General features: G+C 43.1%; 1 protein-coding gene across 1 annotated transcript in view; it reads left to right on the top strand.

Moving 5' to 3' along the window:
• Positions 1–2980: 2980 nt before the first annotated feature.
• The window catches only part of LOC309808907 (forkhead-associated domain-containing protein 1-like), a gene marked incomplete at both ends in the record, with an annotated part of 97925 nt that continues 85428 nt past the window's right edge, over positions 2981–15477 (top strand). Inside the window, one exon of the mRNA XM_082629477.1 lies at positions 2981–3073. Within this exon, the coding sequence (XP_082485603.1) occupies positions 2981–3073 (93 nt within the window). The remainder of the gene's footprint in view (positions 3074–15477) is intronic.

Raw genomic sequence — 15477 nt, forward strand, 5'->3', positions numbered from 1 at the left:
GAGAATGATAAGTACAAGGAAGGAAACACAGCAGGGGAAAACTAGCAGGGGAATAACATGACTGAGGGTGCCTTTAGCCAGAGTGGTCAGGTGGTTGCCCCGAGTGGGGACGTCTGAGCAGAGAGAAGACCCCAGCCTTGGGGACGTCTGGGTGAGAGCTAAAAAACAAATATGTGCATAATCCAAGTTTAAGTTTTAGATTAGTGGCTTTTCCTGTGGTTTTCCTGCAGAAGAGACATTTCTTGGAAGTTTCCATTTTAGCTTAATTAGACTTGAATGTGTTGCGTGCTAACATGGTCCTCTGCAATTGAAGATTAATAACTGAAGGCAGCAGAGCATGGTTCTTTGGGAAGAGGAAATGTCTTTTCCCCTGTATACATGACAGCGAACTTAATCGAATGTATTTCTCATTATCTGAAAGCATCAATATTTGTGGGACATCCACAGGCCTCAAAGTTTACAAATATAAACTATGCTGCTTATTTTTATTTCTCTTACCCCCAGGTAGGGTCTCGTCTTCCTTTCAGAGGATAGAATGCTGGTTTCAAGGACTTTCTTTTATTACATGTGCCAAGTGTCAGCAGACAGTGCAATTCCCCCACCCCTACTCTGCCCCACCAGCAGCAATGGAGGTTTGTACACTGGTTACATGCAAAGGCTCAGAGTTGTCACACACTTACTACTGTGTGACCTTAACTTCTCTGAGTCTCAGTTTCCTCATTTGTAAAGCGGGACAGTACTGACACCTGCCTCGCAGGGTGGTTCTGAGGGTGAAAAGAGGCCATGTGTGTAAAAGGATAGCCCAGTGCCTGGCACTTAGTAGGGATTCAGTGATGGAATGATGATGGAGATGTTGATGGAAAGCAGAGCCAGACAGGAGACCCTCTACGGTCAGACCTAGAGATTTTTGTTTTTATCCACAGTTTAACAACTTCACACTTCAGTGACCTTTCAGTTGAAAAGAGACTTTGGGGACTTTCCTGGTGGCTCAGCAGTTAAGAATCTGCCTGCCAATGCAGGGGACACGGGTTCGAGCCCTGGTGCAGGAAGATCCCACATGCCTCGGAGCAACTAAGCCAGTGCACCACAACTACTGAGCCTGCACTCTAGAGCCAGCGAGCCACAACTAGGGCCCTAGTGCCGCAACTACTGAGCCCACGTGCTTCAACTACTGAAGCCTGCACACCAGGAGCCCATGCTCCACAACAGGAGAAGCCACCGCAGTGAGAAGCCTACGCACTGTGAGGAAGAGTAGCCTCCGCTCGCCGCAACTAGAGAAAGCCCGCATGCAGCAACGAAGACCCAACAGAGCCAAAAAAAAAAAAAAGGAAAAAAAAGAAGAGGCTATCTTTGACATGGCACTGAGATGGATCAGAATTCAAATATCATGTGAATTATCATCAACATCTTGGAACCAGCTGAAGTCACTGAAATTTTTATGTTTTAAAAAACATGTATATATGGGCTTCCGTGGTGGCACAGTGGTTGAGAGTCCGCCTGCCGATGCAGGGGACACGGGTTCGTGCCCCGGTCTTGGAGGATCCCACATGCTGCGGAGCGGCTGGGCCCGTGAGCCATGGCCTCTGAGCCTGTGCGTCCGGAGCCTGTGCTCCGCAACGGGAGAGGCCACAACAGTGAGAGGCCCGCGTACCGCAAAAAAAAAAAAAAAAAATTTAAATAAATAAATAAATAAATAAATAAATAAATAAATAAATAAATAACATGTATAGGGCTTCCCTGGTGGCGCAGTGGTTGAGAATCTGCCTGCTAATACAGGGCACATGGGTTCGAGCCCTGGTCTGGGAAGATCCCACGTGCCGCGGAGCAACTAGGCCCGCGAGCCACAATTACTGAGCTTGTGCTCCACAACAAGAGAGGCCGCGATAGTGAGAGGCCCGCGCACCGCGATGAAGAGTGGCCCCCGCTTGCCACAACTAGGGAAAGCCCTCGCGCAGAAACGAAGACCCAACACAGCCAAAAATTAATAAATAAATTTTAAAACCATGTATAGGATTTACTTTGAAATGCATTAAAATATAAAATGTATAGATGGGTAGATATGTGATAAAGCAAATAGAGCAAAATGTTGATTGTAGAATCTGGGTGGTGGTTCTATAGAAGTTCACCATCCACTTCTTTCAACTTTTCTGTGTGTTTGACATTTTCCTAATAAAATGCCAGGAAAAGATACGTACAGAGTCTTGACCGTACAGCCAAGCTATAATCTTGATATTTTGTCTTTGGAAATCATTTTTTTTCAACCTAAATATATGAAGGAATGCGGTGACTTAGAAAGTATCTTCTAATGCCCATTTCCTTGATGACTGACTCTTCCACACTTTAAGAAGCTCTGTAGAAGTTGGGGTTTCTTGAGTCAAAGTTCAGAAGCCCAAGATTAATAACAGTCACAATCACAGTAGGACAAATGGGTGTTTAGTGTAGCAATCACCATTCTAGATGCTTCACATTTAATCCTCACAAAACTTTTTGGGATACAGAGTATTATTAGCCCCATTTTACAGATGAGGAAACAGAGGCATAGAGAGAGAATAAGTAAATCACCCAGAGTCACAGAGCTAGTAAGTGGTGGGTTAGTAACACTGAGTATTTGATTCTGTCAGATAACTAACCCCAAACTAAGCTTAATGGGAGGTGGAGAGCGGTTATCAGTGGAATTCAGATTTGGTTTTTTTTTGCTATTGCTTGTTTGTGCTCTGAATTACATAAAGGATGTCCTCTTGTGATCAGAAGCAAGCTCATCTATGCCGGCTATCACTGTTAAAAGGACAGTCTTAAAAATGTGTGGAATTATCATTGTGATCATTGTTAAATCCAGCTATCCACTCCTACATCTGCTGACTTCTCCTGTGGACATTATGGTGTATTCCATTCATTCTAAATATGACATTGAATAATTAGAGGACTGTATTTTTCTAACAAAATTGTTTTCTGAAAACGTTTTATAGGGAAAGCAGAGAATATGAAAGCCTATCTAAAGAGTGCAGAAGGCTATTTTGTCCTGAATAAAAGCACTACGATTGGAAGGCATGAAAATTCAGACCTTGTTTTAGAGGTAAGACCTCTTCCTAGCCAGTCCCCGACCCTCCCTACCCCTCACACCACCAAAAGTCCTTACTGTTCTGTGGACTCCAGTCTCTTGTAAAGCACAGCCTCTGGCTAACAGTCCCAGCCTTCCTCGGTGTGCCACCAATAACCAATCCCGGCATGTGCTGGGTCTCCCTGGCACATGTGGTAAGAATGAGCACAGTGCAAAGTGCGATGGGCCCTGTGTCCTTTGCTGACTGTGTGTGCAGTGTCCCACCCTGATGGCGCGGTTTGGAAGGTGGGCGTAGAGCTGATGCTTGACCTTCACCTGCTCCGCGTCTGGCAGCCACGGCCACCTGAAGGGCCCAGCTTGAGCAATGGCCTCTCGCCCTTTCCAGAGCTTCTGGAGACTCTGGGCCCCTCAGAGGCCTCCCCCGCCCCCGTACCTCCAAGTAGTAAATCAGGGTAAGCCCTGGGCGTGGCCTCAGCGCTCTCTCACTTCATTTCATTCCATTCTCTGAATTAGCTGTGGCTTGGTCCACAGTCCCAGCTCATTGACAGCCAAGGAAGTTGGAAGAAATTGTAAGTAAGGAATTATAAAAACAGTGGCTTTGAGCCTTTTAAAATTTTGAAAGGGATTAAAATATTGAAGCAGAAAGAGAAATGCAATGGAATCCCTTTAGGACTGTGAAAGGCAGACCACTGTCAGACTTCACTCAACAGAGTTTTTTAAACTTTATTTTGAAATAATTATAGATGCACAAATGGTAGAGAGAATGGCACGAAGCATGTGTGGAGTCCTGTGCCATTTTACCACGTGTGGATTTGGGTGTGGCCCTCAGGATATAGGAGTATTCCATCATCAGAGATGTCCCTTGTGATGCTCCTTTTATAGTCACAATTCCTCCTCCCACCATCGTCCCCACGCTCCGAAAAGCACTAATCTGTTCTCCGTCTCTATAATTTTCATCATTTATCTATGACCTTTGCAATTGATTTTTTTTTTTTTTTAGTCATTGTAATGCCCTTGACATCCATTTAGGTTATTAGCTTGTTGTTTTTTTTGTTTTGTTTTTTTTTTATAAAGGACTGTTATTATTTCCAGTTTTTATTTTTTTAAACCCACATTTGTTTATTTATTTATTTTTGGCTATGTTGGTTCTTCACTTCTGTGCGAGGGCTTTCTCTAGTTGTGGCAAGCGGGGGGTCACTCTTCATCGCGGTGCGCGGGCCTCTCACTATCGCGGCCTCTTTTGTTGCGCAGGCTCAGTAGCTGTGGCTCACAGGCCCAGTTGTTCCGCGGCATGTGGGATCTTCCCAGACCAGGGCTCGAACCCGTGTCCCCTGCATTAGCAGGCAGATTCTCAACCACTGCGCCACCAGGGAAGCCCTTAGCTTGTTCTTTTATTGCTGAGTAATAGTCCACGGTATGGACGTATCACCTATGTTTAACCATTCACTTTTTGAAGGACATTTTGTTTCCATTTGGGGCTATTACAAATAAATGTACTATAAACATTTGTGTACAGGTTTTTGTGTGAACATAAGTTTTTATTTCTCTGTGATAAATGCTCAGGAGTATGATTGCATGGATTAACATATGTGTCTATATAGATTCGGTTTGTAAAGAAACTGCCAGACTTATCCAGCATGGCTGTACCATTTTTCATTTCCACCAGCAATGTATGAGACACATCCTCACCAGCAATTAGCATAAACACGGTTTTTCATTTTAGCTGTTTTAGTAAGTGTGTAGTGGTATCTCATCATAGTCTTAACTTGCATTTCCCAAATCGATAGTGATGTTAAATGTCTTTTCATGTACGTGTTTGCCTTCTGCATATCCTCTTCAGTGAAATATCTCTTCATATCTTTTAAGTGTCTCTAATCGAATTGTTAATTTTTTTACCATTGAGTTTTGAGAATTCTTTATGTATTTTAGATATGAGTCCCTTGTCAGATAGATGGTTTGCAAATATTTTCTCCCATCCGTAGCTTGTCTTTTCATTCTCTTAGCAGAGTATTTCACAGAGCAAAAGCTTTAACTTTTGATGAAGTCCAGGTAGTTATTTTTTCTTTTATAGATCATGCTTTTAGTGTCATGTCTAAGAACATGCCACAAGGTCCCTGACCCTGAGGATTTTCTCTTATGTTTTCTTCTAAGTGTTTTATAGTTTTATGTTTAAATCTATGAACCATTTTGGGTTCACTGTCGTTAATGATGTGAGATTTAGGTCAAAGTTCATTTTTCTTGCATGTGGATATTTAGTTGTTCCAGAAGCATTTGTTGAAAAGACTATCCTTTCTCCATTGAATTGCTTTTGCAAGTTTGTCAAAAATAATCTGGCCATACTTTCTATGGGGGCTACTTCTTAATTCCCTATTATGTTTCATGGATCTATTTGTCATAATGGATCTACCATTATGAGATAGCCTTGATTACTGTCGCTATGTAAGTCTTAAATTAGGTAGAGTGATTCCTCCCACTTTTCTTTAAAAAAAATTTTTAACCTATTCTAGTTCCTTTGCCTTTCCATTTACATTTTAGTGTAAGCCTGTCTGTATATACAAAATATCATGCTGTAATTTTGATTGGAATTGTGTTTAATCCTATATAACAATGTGAGAATAATTGATATACTCCTACATTGTCTTCCAATTCATGATCATGGTATATTTCTCCATTTATTCAGTGTCTCTCATGAGTGTTTTGTAGTTTTCAGCATACGAGTCCTGAACATGTTTTGTTAGATTTACACTTAAGTATATCTCTCTCTTTTTTTTTTTGAGTGATTGTAAATGGTATTATATTTTTAATTTTGGTGTCCACATGTTCATTGACAGTATATAGAAATACAGTTGATTTTTGTATGCTTCTTGGTATCTTGGAACCTTAACTGCACTTTCTTATATAAGGGCTTTTGTAGATTTCTTGGGATTTTATACATAAACAATCATGTCATCTGCAAATAAGAACAATTTTATTTCTCCTTTCAGAAAAGGAGATGTGAATGCCTTGAATCTTCTTTTCCTTGCTTTATTTCCCTGGTTAAGACTTCCAGGACTCTGCTGAACAAGAGCAGTGTATAAATCCTTATATTCACTTGTTCCTGACCTTAGGGGAAAAAAGTCAGTCTTTAACCGTTAAGTACGAGGTTAGCTGTAGGGTATTTATACATGTTCTTACCAAGTGAGAAATTTCCCCCTTTATTCCTAGTTTTCTGAGAATGTTTATTGTAAACGCAACAGATTTAAAGATAACTCCATGAACGTCCCCGTGAGATTCTCCTCCATGATATGGTCTCCCTTCAAGGACACAGAACATCTGTTCAGTGTGCAAAGTGGGAGGAAAAAGAAGAAGAAGAAGAACTGTAGTTTCTTCTTTATGCTAACAAGGCATAGATTTGGGGTAGTTTTATTTCCTGTCTGGCTAAAGTAGAGACAGAGATCTCTGTTTTGAACCGGCCTATGATATTAGAAAACTGTAGTAATTTTTAAAAGCACAGGCTTTGGAGATAGACAGAGCTGGGTTTGAATCTCATTAGGCTACTTTGTGGCTGAGTGACTTCAACCAAATTACTTAATCACTCTGAGCTCCTTTTCCCTGTCTGTAAACCTCTTACCTCACAGGGTTATTCTGAGGATTAAGTGAGAAATGCATAGAAAGAGCCTGGCATGTGGTGCTCACTGAATGTCACAATGATCATTATTATGGTCTCCTAAAACAGAGACTGAGAAGAATCCTCAGAGGTGCAGAGGGTTGAGATGAGGATCCACTGACATTAATAAGCCATTTGGAAAAGGGAACTAATGAGGACAGTTATTAACTAGACAGAAATTGAGTTGCATTCATTGTATATAAATAATTGACTGCTTACTGCTCCTCGGACTTAGCTTATGAAATACGTCACTAGGCTTCCCTGGTGGCGAAGTGGTTGAGAGTCCGCCTGCCGATGCAAGGGACACGGGTTCGTGCCCGGTCCGGCAATATCCCACATGCCGCGGAGCGGCTGGGCCCGTGAGCCATGGCCGCTGAGCCAGCGTGTCCGGAGCCTGAGCTCTGCAATGGGAGAGGCCACAACAGTGAGAGGCCCGCGTACCGAAAAATAAAAAAAAAAAAAAAATTCAGGGATTTATATTACTAAAAAGTCATCATTGCATTTACCCAGAGGTTACATCTAGCAAATAAAAAAGGTTGTTTATTTGCTTGGATCAATCCTAAAGAATAGGCAGTCATGCTTCTAAAGATTTCTACTCATCAGCAAGGCTGACATGTTGTTTTGACTATTGGTATCATAGTATTTCGACATCATTTACTCTTTCCGATAATGGAAGGTAGTTACATGCTTCTTGTTTTTAAAAATTGGGAGAAAGGAAAATATAAGGAAGAAAATAAAAGTCACTTGTAATCATTTGGCTCAGGGAAAAATCAATATTGATATTTGCAGGGTTTTACCTTCCAGACTTTTTTCTATATCCTGTAAGGAGTTTGGTTCCCTAAGGCAATAGGAAGCCTGTTTATAGCCAGGCTAGTGAGAAGTGTTTATAGTCAACAGTGATAACTGTTGCTATCACTCATTCATTGCACAGTATTTACCCAGAGCCTCAGCACCGAGCCAAGTCTAGGGGTACAGTGATGGCAGAACTGGACATGGTCCCTGCCATCAGGAAGCTGCCAGGAGAGAGAGAAATAAGTCAAATGATCCCACAAAGGTGTGACTAATTCCATTCCAACATTGGGGCTGTAAAGGAAAGGAATATGGAAGACAAGGAGGACTTAACTAGACAAAAGGAGAAGGGAATGGCATGTGCAAGGGCCCTGGGGTGGAAGAGCATATTGTGAACCCAAGGGACTGAGAGAAAACCAGGGCGTCCAGAAGTCAGAGTGGGAAGGAGGAGGGCTAAGGGACAAGTCGGCCTCCTTCATGTCACCGTAAGGGTTTGGATCTTTATCTGAAAAGCAGTGGGAAGAAGGCTTGAAGGATTGTAAACAAGGGGGAGACCTGCCAGTGAACATCCCAGCTGCTGTGTGCAGGCGAGCCATCAGGAGCTCTATTCACAATCTCCCCTCTCCCATTTTACATGGCTCAAAAGCCTCAGCCTTGCTCATTTCACAGCTAAACCTTGCAAGTTATAATTTATATGATTTGATGTGCCTTGTAAACTGTAATCTTTAGAGTTGGATGTGGCTGTTATTTAAACTCTGCTGAGAAAGGGACTCAGTTCTTCCAGAATGAAGAAACACCAAAGCCAGTGGTTGTTGGATTTTCCGTATGTTTAAGAGTGGTTGTTCAACATGAACTCCTAGGCATTCTGACCCAGTGGGTTTGGGGTAAGGCCCAGGAATCTTCACATTTATATGCTCCCCAGGTTCAGGTGGGGGGAATGGAGTCCCCTGGAGTTGGCTCCAGGACCACACTTTGAGAACCCCACCATCAGTGCTCCCTCCCTCTCCGTTCTTGATCAGCAGAACTCCTGCTTGTGTGTGTGTGTGTGCGTGTGTATTCTTTCAATAAACTTTGTTTTGAGGAAAAGAGAAGCGAAGGGTAAACAATGAAGGGCTGACTGACCCTCCCCCTCCCCAGGGACTCCCTCAGTCCCACCCTGGGGAAGTCCCAGGATCCCTAGAAGACTGAGCTCTAGGACAGCCCAAGTCAGCACAGGGCTGCAGCTACGAGGGTGGAGATGGAAGAGAAAAAGAAAGAACAGACATGACAGGGGGATGAAATGCTGGTGTCCACACCTCACCCTCGGTGGTCAGTGTCCTGCCAGGCATCTCCTTTCTCATGGGTTTAGCCATCTCTCCAGCCTGTGTCAGCCCTTCTCGCGTGGGATCTGAGGGTCGTGAAGCCAGACTGATCTCATACACACACCCCAGATCCCATCCAGCTGGATGACTCTCGTCCCTTTTCCTGGCCCCTTCCAGTTCTGGGCTGCCTCTCAGAAAAGAACCAGAGCCTACACCATAGTCTTGTTTATTATTATTAAACAAGGCTGCTGGGATTCTCCTATTATTTGCATCAACATCCCGGAAGCAGCCAGGCAGTTTGGGGCCTGGAGATGAACCAGGGGTTGGAAATACACACCTGCGAATCGAGGGGGTGGCACAGTGGCCCCAGCCCATGGACAGAGTGCGGAGGAAACGGACATCTGAGGGGAGAGGAGCCCGGCGTGGAGACCTGGAAGCAGTCAGAGAGGTGAGGGAGCCAGAGAGCTGTTGCCAGGCTGAGGGTATTCATCACAGAGACAGCTTGCTTTGTGCCAGGTACTGTTCTTGGCACTTTCGAGTGTATTAACTCATTTCATCCTTAGGAGGTTAGTGTTGTTTGCCCCACTTTACAGATGAGGGCGTTGAGGCACAGATAGGCTGAGTATCCTGCCTGAGGTCACAGAGGGAGGCTGGGGCACTGGGCACCACACTCGGGCAGTCTGATTTCAGGACCAGCCTCTCCTGAGGCCTTGCCGGTCCACAGGGCTCTCCTGGGGAGACCGGGGAGGAAGGATCCAGCTGACGGGGAAGCAGAGAAGCTTCTTCTTTCCTTCCAATCCCAGACCCGTCGTCTCACCAGCGCCTGGCCGTTTCCTCATATCCTTATTCTTTTGAAAACCCCATTTTTTTTTTTTACTATTTCTGCACTACATCCCTTTCTGGGGGCAGTGGGGGGATGGGGCTGGGGGATGGGATAGCCTAGAACCAAAAAGTTAAAAGAAATAGATAAAACACACACACACACACACACAAACACACACACACAAGTTAATTTCAAAAATGTTATCCCACTCCTTTGAACATGTCACCAAGCAGTACCTTTTGTCAATCCTACGAAGCCCAGCTTATCAAACTCATTTTTGCTGCTCAGGGAGCAACCAAAGAGAAGCAAAGAACCGTGCCCCAGGCTGCACAGCTGGAAGGTAGCAGAGGTGGGACTTGAACTCAAGGCTTTCTAACTCCAGAGCCCATCCTCTTGCTCATAATAGAGAACATTTCCCATTTGCCCTATGTTCTCTTGTAAGTGCTTTAGTATGTATTATATCATTTATACGTCACCAGTAGCTTATAAGAGTGTCCTTTTGTTACCTTACAGATGAGGAAGCTGAGGTATCACTTGCCCAAGGTCACCCTGCTAGGAAGTAGGAGAGCTGGACTCGAGCCCAGTCTAATAACCACCACGTTGCCCTGCTCCCCCAACCCCTGAACCACCAGGCCACGTGCCTCTCTCTGACAACTGTGTCACATGTCACAGAGAGGCCGAGAGCCCGAGGAGGCCCCCGAGGGCAATGGCAGTGGGTTGAGGACCCAGCGGGAGAGGAACCTCTTGAAGCCATTTGACAATAAAGGAAAGGAAGGGGGAAGAGGCGGTGTTTCCAGGCCGAGGGGGTGGTGAGCATGTTCACAGGTTAGACGGAAGTTACACTGTCAAGGTGAGGATGCAGAAGAGGAGATGGTTGAGGAGAGGGACCAGACCAGGGTGGGATGAAGGCAGGACCACCCAGAGGCCCTTGGCAGCTAGGAGAAGCCTTGAAGGTCCCATCTAGGAGCTTCTCCATGCCTGGGAAGTCCAGGTCCTGGCAGGGAGCTGAAGGCACATTCACAGGGGTGTGGAGTGATGGAGGGGAGTTTCCTGAAGGGACTCCATAGGGAGTGGGCAGGGCTCAGAGAAACCACAAAGGATAGTGCAGGGCCCAGAGCTAGTATGAGTGAGGACTGTTCCCACCCCCAGAGCTGAGGGGTGAGGGGCAGGGGCATTTCCTGGGACCCGGAGACCCCGAGGGCTGGGTAGAGTCCTCTGAGGGAAGCTGTGTGGCCCCAGAGAATGGAAGCCAGGGGAGTAAGTACCCCAAGCTCTCTCCTCCCTGCTCTGATCTCTAACCCCCCATTGGCCAAACCCAACAAGAAACCAGAGACAAGGAGCCCATCAGCCCATGGATGTAGCTGCACAGGTGGGCCTGCTGGGCAGAGGGCGCCGTGTAAAGGGATGGAGGAGGGTCGGGAGAAGCAGACGGAGGATGCAGGCAGGTGCAGGAGGTGAAGACCTAGGAGGCTGTTGTCAAAGTAGAATGAAAAGCCTGAGAGCAGGGACCTGATGGCTGGGGGGCCCAAAGGGCACTGGGCCAGCCTCAGGACAGAAGTGTGAGGGTGGCAGGAGGGTTTGGGGGCCGGGATGGACTTGAAGGAGCTGGTGAGCTTGAGCAGGGCCCAGGCTGGGTGAGCATAGGGCATTACCCATAGGGAGCAAACAGGGAGCAAAGGCTACGTGACTCAAGGAGAGGACGAGACAGAGGATAAGGAAGGCCGGGAGTGGGAGGTTATGGTCTGAGATGGGGCTTCCCAGTGCCAGGTGATGCAAGGTTGAAACCTAGCTCCAAAGGACGGTTCCAGGTACACGTCGAACCTCAGCGACAGTGTCAGTGAACCTCAGGGCAATGTCATAACTAAGTCAGCTTCCCGAGGAGGCTTCCTTAAAGCACAGGGGTCATCAGAGCAGATGGTCATTGTTAATAGAAGTTTAAACGTCTCAATATTTTATGGACTCACTATATACTTTTTAAAGACACTTTCAATGCAGGAGCCTTAAAAAATGCACTTGTTTTGTATATTAGGTCCTGCCTGTCTCCTCTCTCATTATTAAATCACTCTCTACTCTGAAAATCACAGGGTACAAATCAAAGGTACAAGTTTTGGAATTAGACTTGGGTTCAAACCCTGACATTGCCCTGGGCCAGCATCCTCAGGTTCAGTGAGTCCCTTCATCTTAGCCATTTTTTAAATCGTGGTAAAATACCTATAAAGTTTACCGTCTTAACCACTTTTAAGTGTACAGATCAGTAGTTGTAAGTTATTCACATTGTTGTGCAACCAGCCTCAGAATTTTTCATCTTGCAAAACTGAAACTGTACCCATTAAAGAACAATTCCCCGTTTCCCCTTCCCCAGCTCCTGGCAACCCCCGTTCTATTTTGTTTCTATGAGCTTGACTACTTTATGTACCTCACACAGTGGAATCATACTAAATTTGCTTTTTTGTGACACTTATTTCACATCATGTCCTCACGGTTCATCCATGTTGTCGCATGTGTCCGAATTTCCTTCCTCCTACACTGAATAATATTCCACTGTATGGATGGACCACATTTTGCTTATCCAATCATCAGTCAGTGGGCACTTGGGTGGCTTCCACCTTTTGGCAATTGTGAATAATGCTACTATAAACATGAGTGTACAAATAACTCTTTAAGTTCCTGCTTTCAATTCTTTGGGGTATATACCCAGAAGTGGACTTGCTGGATCATATGATAATTTTATTCTAAATTGTTTGAGAAGCCGCTCTACTGTTTTCCATATCAGCTGCACCATTTTACATTCTCAGCAGTGCATAAGTGTTCCCCTACTCTACATCCTTGCCAACACTTGTTATTTTCTGTTGCTGTTTGTTTGTTTTTGATAGTAGCCATCCTAATGGGTATGAGGTGGTATCTCACTGTGGTTTTGATTTGAATTTCCCTAATGACTAGTAATGTTGAGCATCTTTTTATATGCTTGTTGGACATTTATATATCTTCTTTGGAGAAATGTCTATTCCAGTTCTTTGCCCATATTTGATCAGGTTATTTGGGGGTTCTTTTTTGTTGTTGTTGTTGAGTTATAGTTCTCTATATATTCTTCATATTAACCGTTTTTCAGATTTGTGTTTTGCAACTATTTTCTCCCATTCTCTAGATGGCCTTTCACCCTGTTTATTGTGTCCTTTGATTCACTGAAGTTTTAATTTTTGATATAGTTGAATTTATCTATTTTTACTTTTGCTGCCTATGCTTTTGGTATCATATCCAATAATGCATTGCCAAATCCAATGTCATAAAGCTTTCCTCCTGTGCTTTCCTCTAAAAGTTTTATAGTTTTAGACTCTGTTTAAGTCTTTGATCCACTTTGAGTTAATTTTTATACATGGTGTAAGGTAAGAGTTCAACTTAATTCTTTTGCAGTCTTTCCCAGCATCATTTGTTGAAAATACTGTTCTTTCCCCATTGAATAATCTTGGCACCCTTGTCAAAAATCATTGGACCATATATGCAAAGTTTTATTTCTGTGCTCTCTATTCTATTCTATTGGCCTATGTGCCTGACCTTATGTCAGTATCACACTGTTTTGATTACTGTACCTTTGTATGCAGTAAGTTTTGAAATCAGGAAGTGTGAGACCTCCAACTTTGCTTTTCTTTCTCAATAGTATTTTGGCTATTTGGGGTCCACTGAGATTCCATATGAATTTTAGGATGAATTTTTCTATTTCTGCAAAAACTGCTGTTGGGATTTTGAATCTGTAGATCCTTCTGTGTAGTAATGACATCTTAACAATCTTAAGTCTTCCAACCCACGAATACAGGGTGTCTTTCCATTTATTTGTGTCTTTAATTTCTTTCAGCAGCACTTTGTAGTTTTCAGTGTACACATCTTTTACCACCTTGGTTAAATTTATCCCAAAATATGTTATTCATTTTGATGCTATTGTAAATGAAATTATTTTCTTAACTTCCTTTTCAGGTTGTTCATTGTGAGCATATAGAAACACAACTGATGTTTGTGTGTTGATTTTGTGTCCTACGATTTTGCTAGTGAATGTAATTTTTTAGTTCTAAGAGGGTTGTGGTTTTTCATGGACTCTTTAGGATTTTGTACATGTAAGATCATGTTGCCTGTGAACAGAGATAATTTTACTTCTTCCTTTCGAATTTGGATGCCTTTATTTCTTTTTCTTGCCTAATTTCTCTGGCTAGGACTTCCAGTACTTTGTTGAATAGAAGTGGCAAAAGCAGGTATCCTTATCTTATTCTTGAAATTAGAGGAAAAGCTTTCCGTCTTTCACCTTTGAGTATGATGCTACCTGTGGGCCTTTCATATTTGACCTTTATTATGTTGAGGTAATTTCCCTGTATTCCCTGTTTGTTGAGTGCTTTTATCATGAAAGAGTGTTGCATTTTGTCAAATGCTTTTTGTACATCAATCGAGATGATCATTTTTTTCCTTCTTTCTGTTAATGTGATGTATTACGTGGATTAATTTTCATATGTTGAACCATCAAGTCTGCATTCCAAGAATAAATCCCACTTGGTCATAGTGTATGATCCTTTTAATGTGCTGTTGAATTCGGTTTCCTCCTATTTTGTTGAGGATTGTGGTATCAGTGTTCATAAGAGATACTGGTCTGTAGTTTTCTTGTAGTGTCTTTGTCTGGGTTTGGTATCAAGGTAATGCTGTCCTCTCACTTCACCTTTTGAGTCTCAGCTTCTTTATCTCTAAGATGGAGATAATAATAGAGACCCTGTTTAGGGCTGTCATGCAGATTAAATGATAAAAATGCAGACAAAATGCTTCAGCAGGGCCCAGTTCACAGGAAGCCCTCAAAATATGTTAGAGGATGATAAGGATAATAATAAAAATAATAATAAATAAATAACAGTTCATCTCATAGTTGGACAGCTCAGTAGGCTGGGGCTTATAGAGTCAGTCTGTATTAGCAGCAGGGCGTCTGTCCAGTAGCAGCATTTAGCAATTTTCCAAGTAAAGGGAGCGAGTGATATTATAGGGCCAAACTAGGAAGCTGTCTCCTGGCCTAACATGTGGTAGAGGCTCACCCAAATTTGTGGAGTCATTTAAAACTTCCTGCTTGCTTTGATTTCTTAATAATGGCTTGACAGTTTTTGAGGAACTGAAAGCAGTGAAGCCTGGGAAGAGACAAACAAAATGTAACACACAGAATTTCTCTCATTCATGGGTTATCAAAGGTTCAAAGGACACAAAGATCAATGGCAATGGTGATGAAGATGATGTGGGTGACATTTTCCAAAGAACTAATGTGTTTTCATTTTTTTAAATACTTTATTTTTTGAACAGTTTTAGGTTTACAGGAAATTGAGCAGAGAATACAGAGAGTTCCCATATATCCACCCCTCCAATACACACAGTTTCCCCTATTATTAACATCATGCATTAGTGCGGTACATTTGTTACAACTGATGAACCAATATTGATATGCTATTATTAACTAAGTCCATAGTTTACATTAGGGTTCACTCTTTGCGTTGTACGTTCTTTCCTTTTGACAAATGTATAGTGACAAGTATCCACCATTACAGTATCATAAAAAATATTTTCACTGCCCTGAAATCCCCTGTGCCCCTCCTCTTCATTCTGAGCTCCAGAGCCCCTGTGCCCCTGGCAAGCACTGATCTTTTACTCTCCTTATAGTTTTACTTTTTCCAGAATTTAATACAGTTGGAATCATACGGTATGTAACATTTTCAGACTAGGTTCTTTCACGAAGCAATATGCATTTAAGATTCCTCCATGTCTTTTTTGTTATTTGATAACTCATTTATTTTTATCACTAGTATTTCATTGTATGGATGTACCACAATTTGTCCATCCATTTACC

The sequence above is a fragment of the Mesoplodon mirus genome, assembly GCF_964341445.2.
Source record: "Mesoplodon mirus genome assembly, chromosome: 7".
Taxonomy (NCBI): domain Eukaryota; kingdom Metazoa; phylum Chordata; class Mammalia; order Artiodactyla; family Ziphiidae; genus Mesoplodon; species Mesoplodon mirus.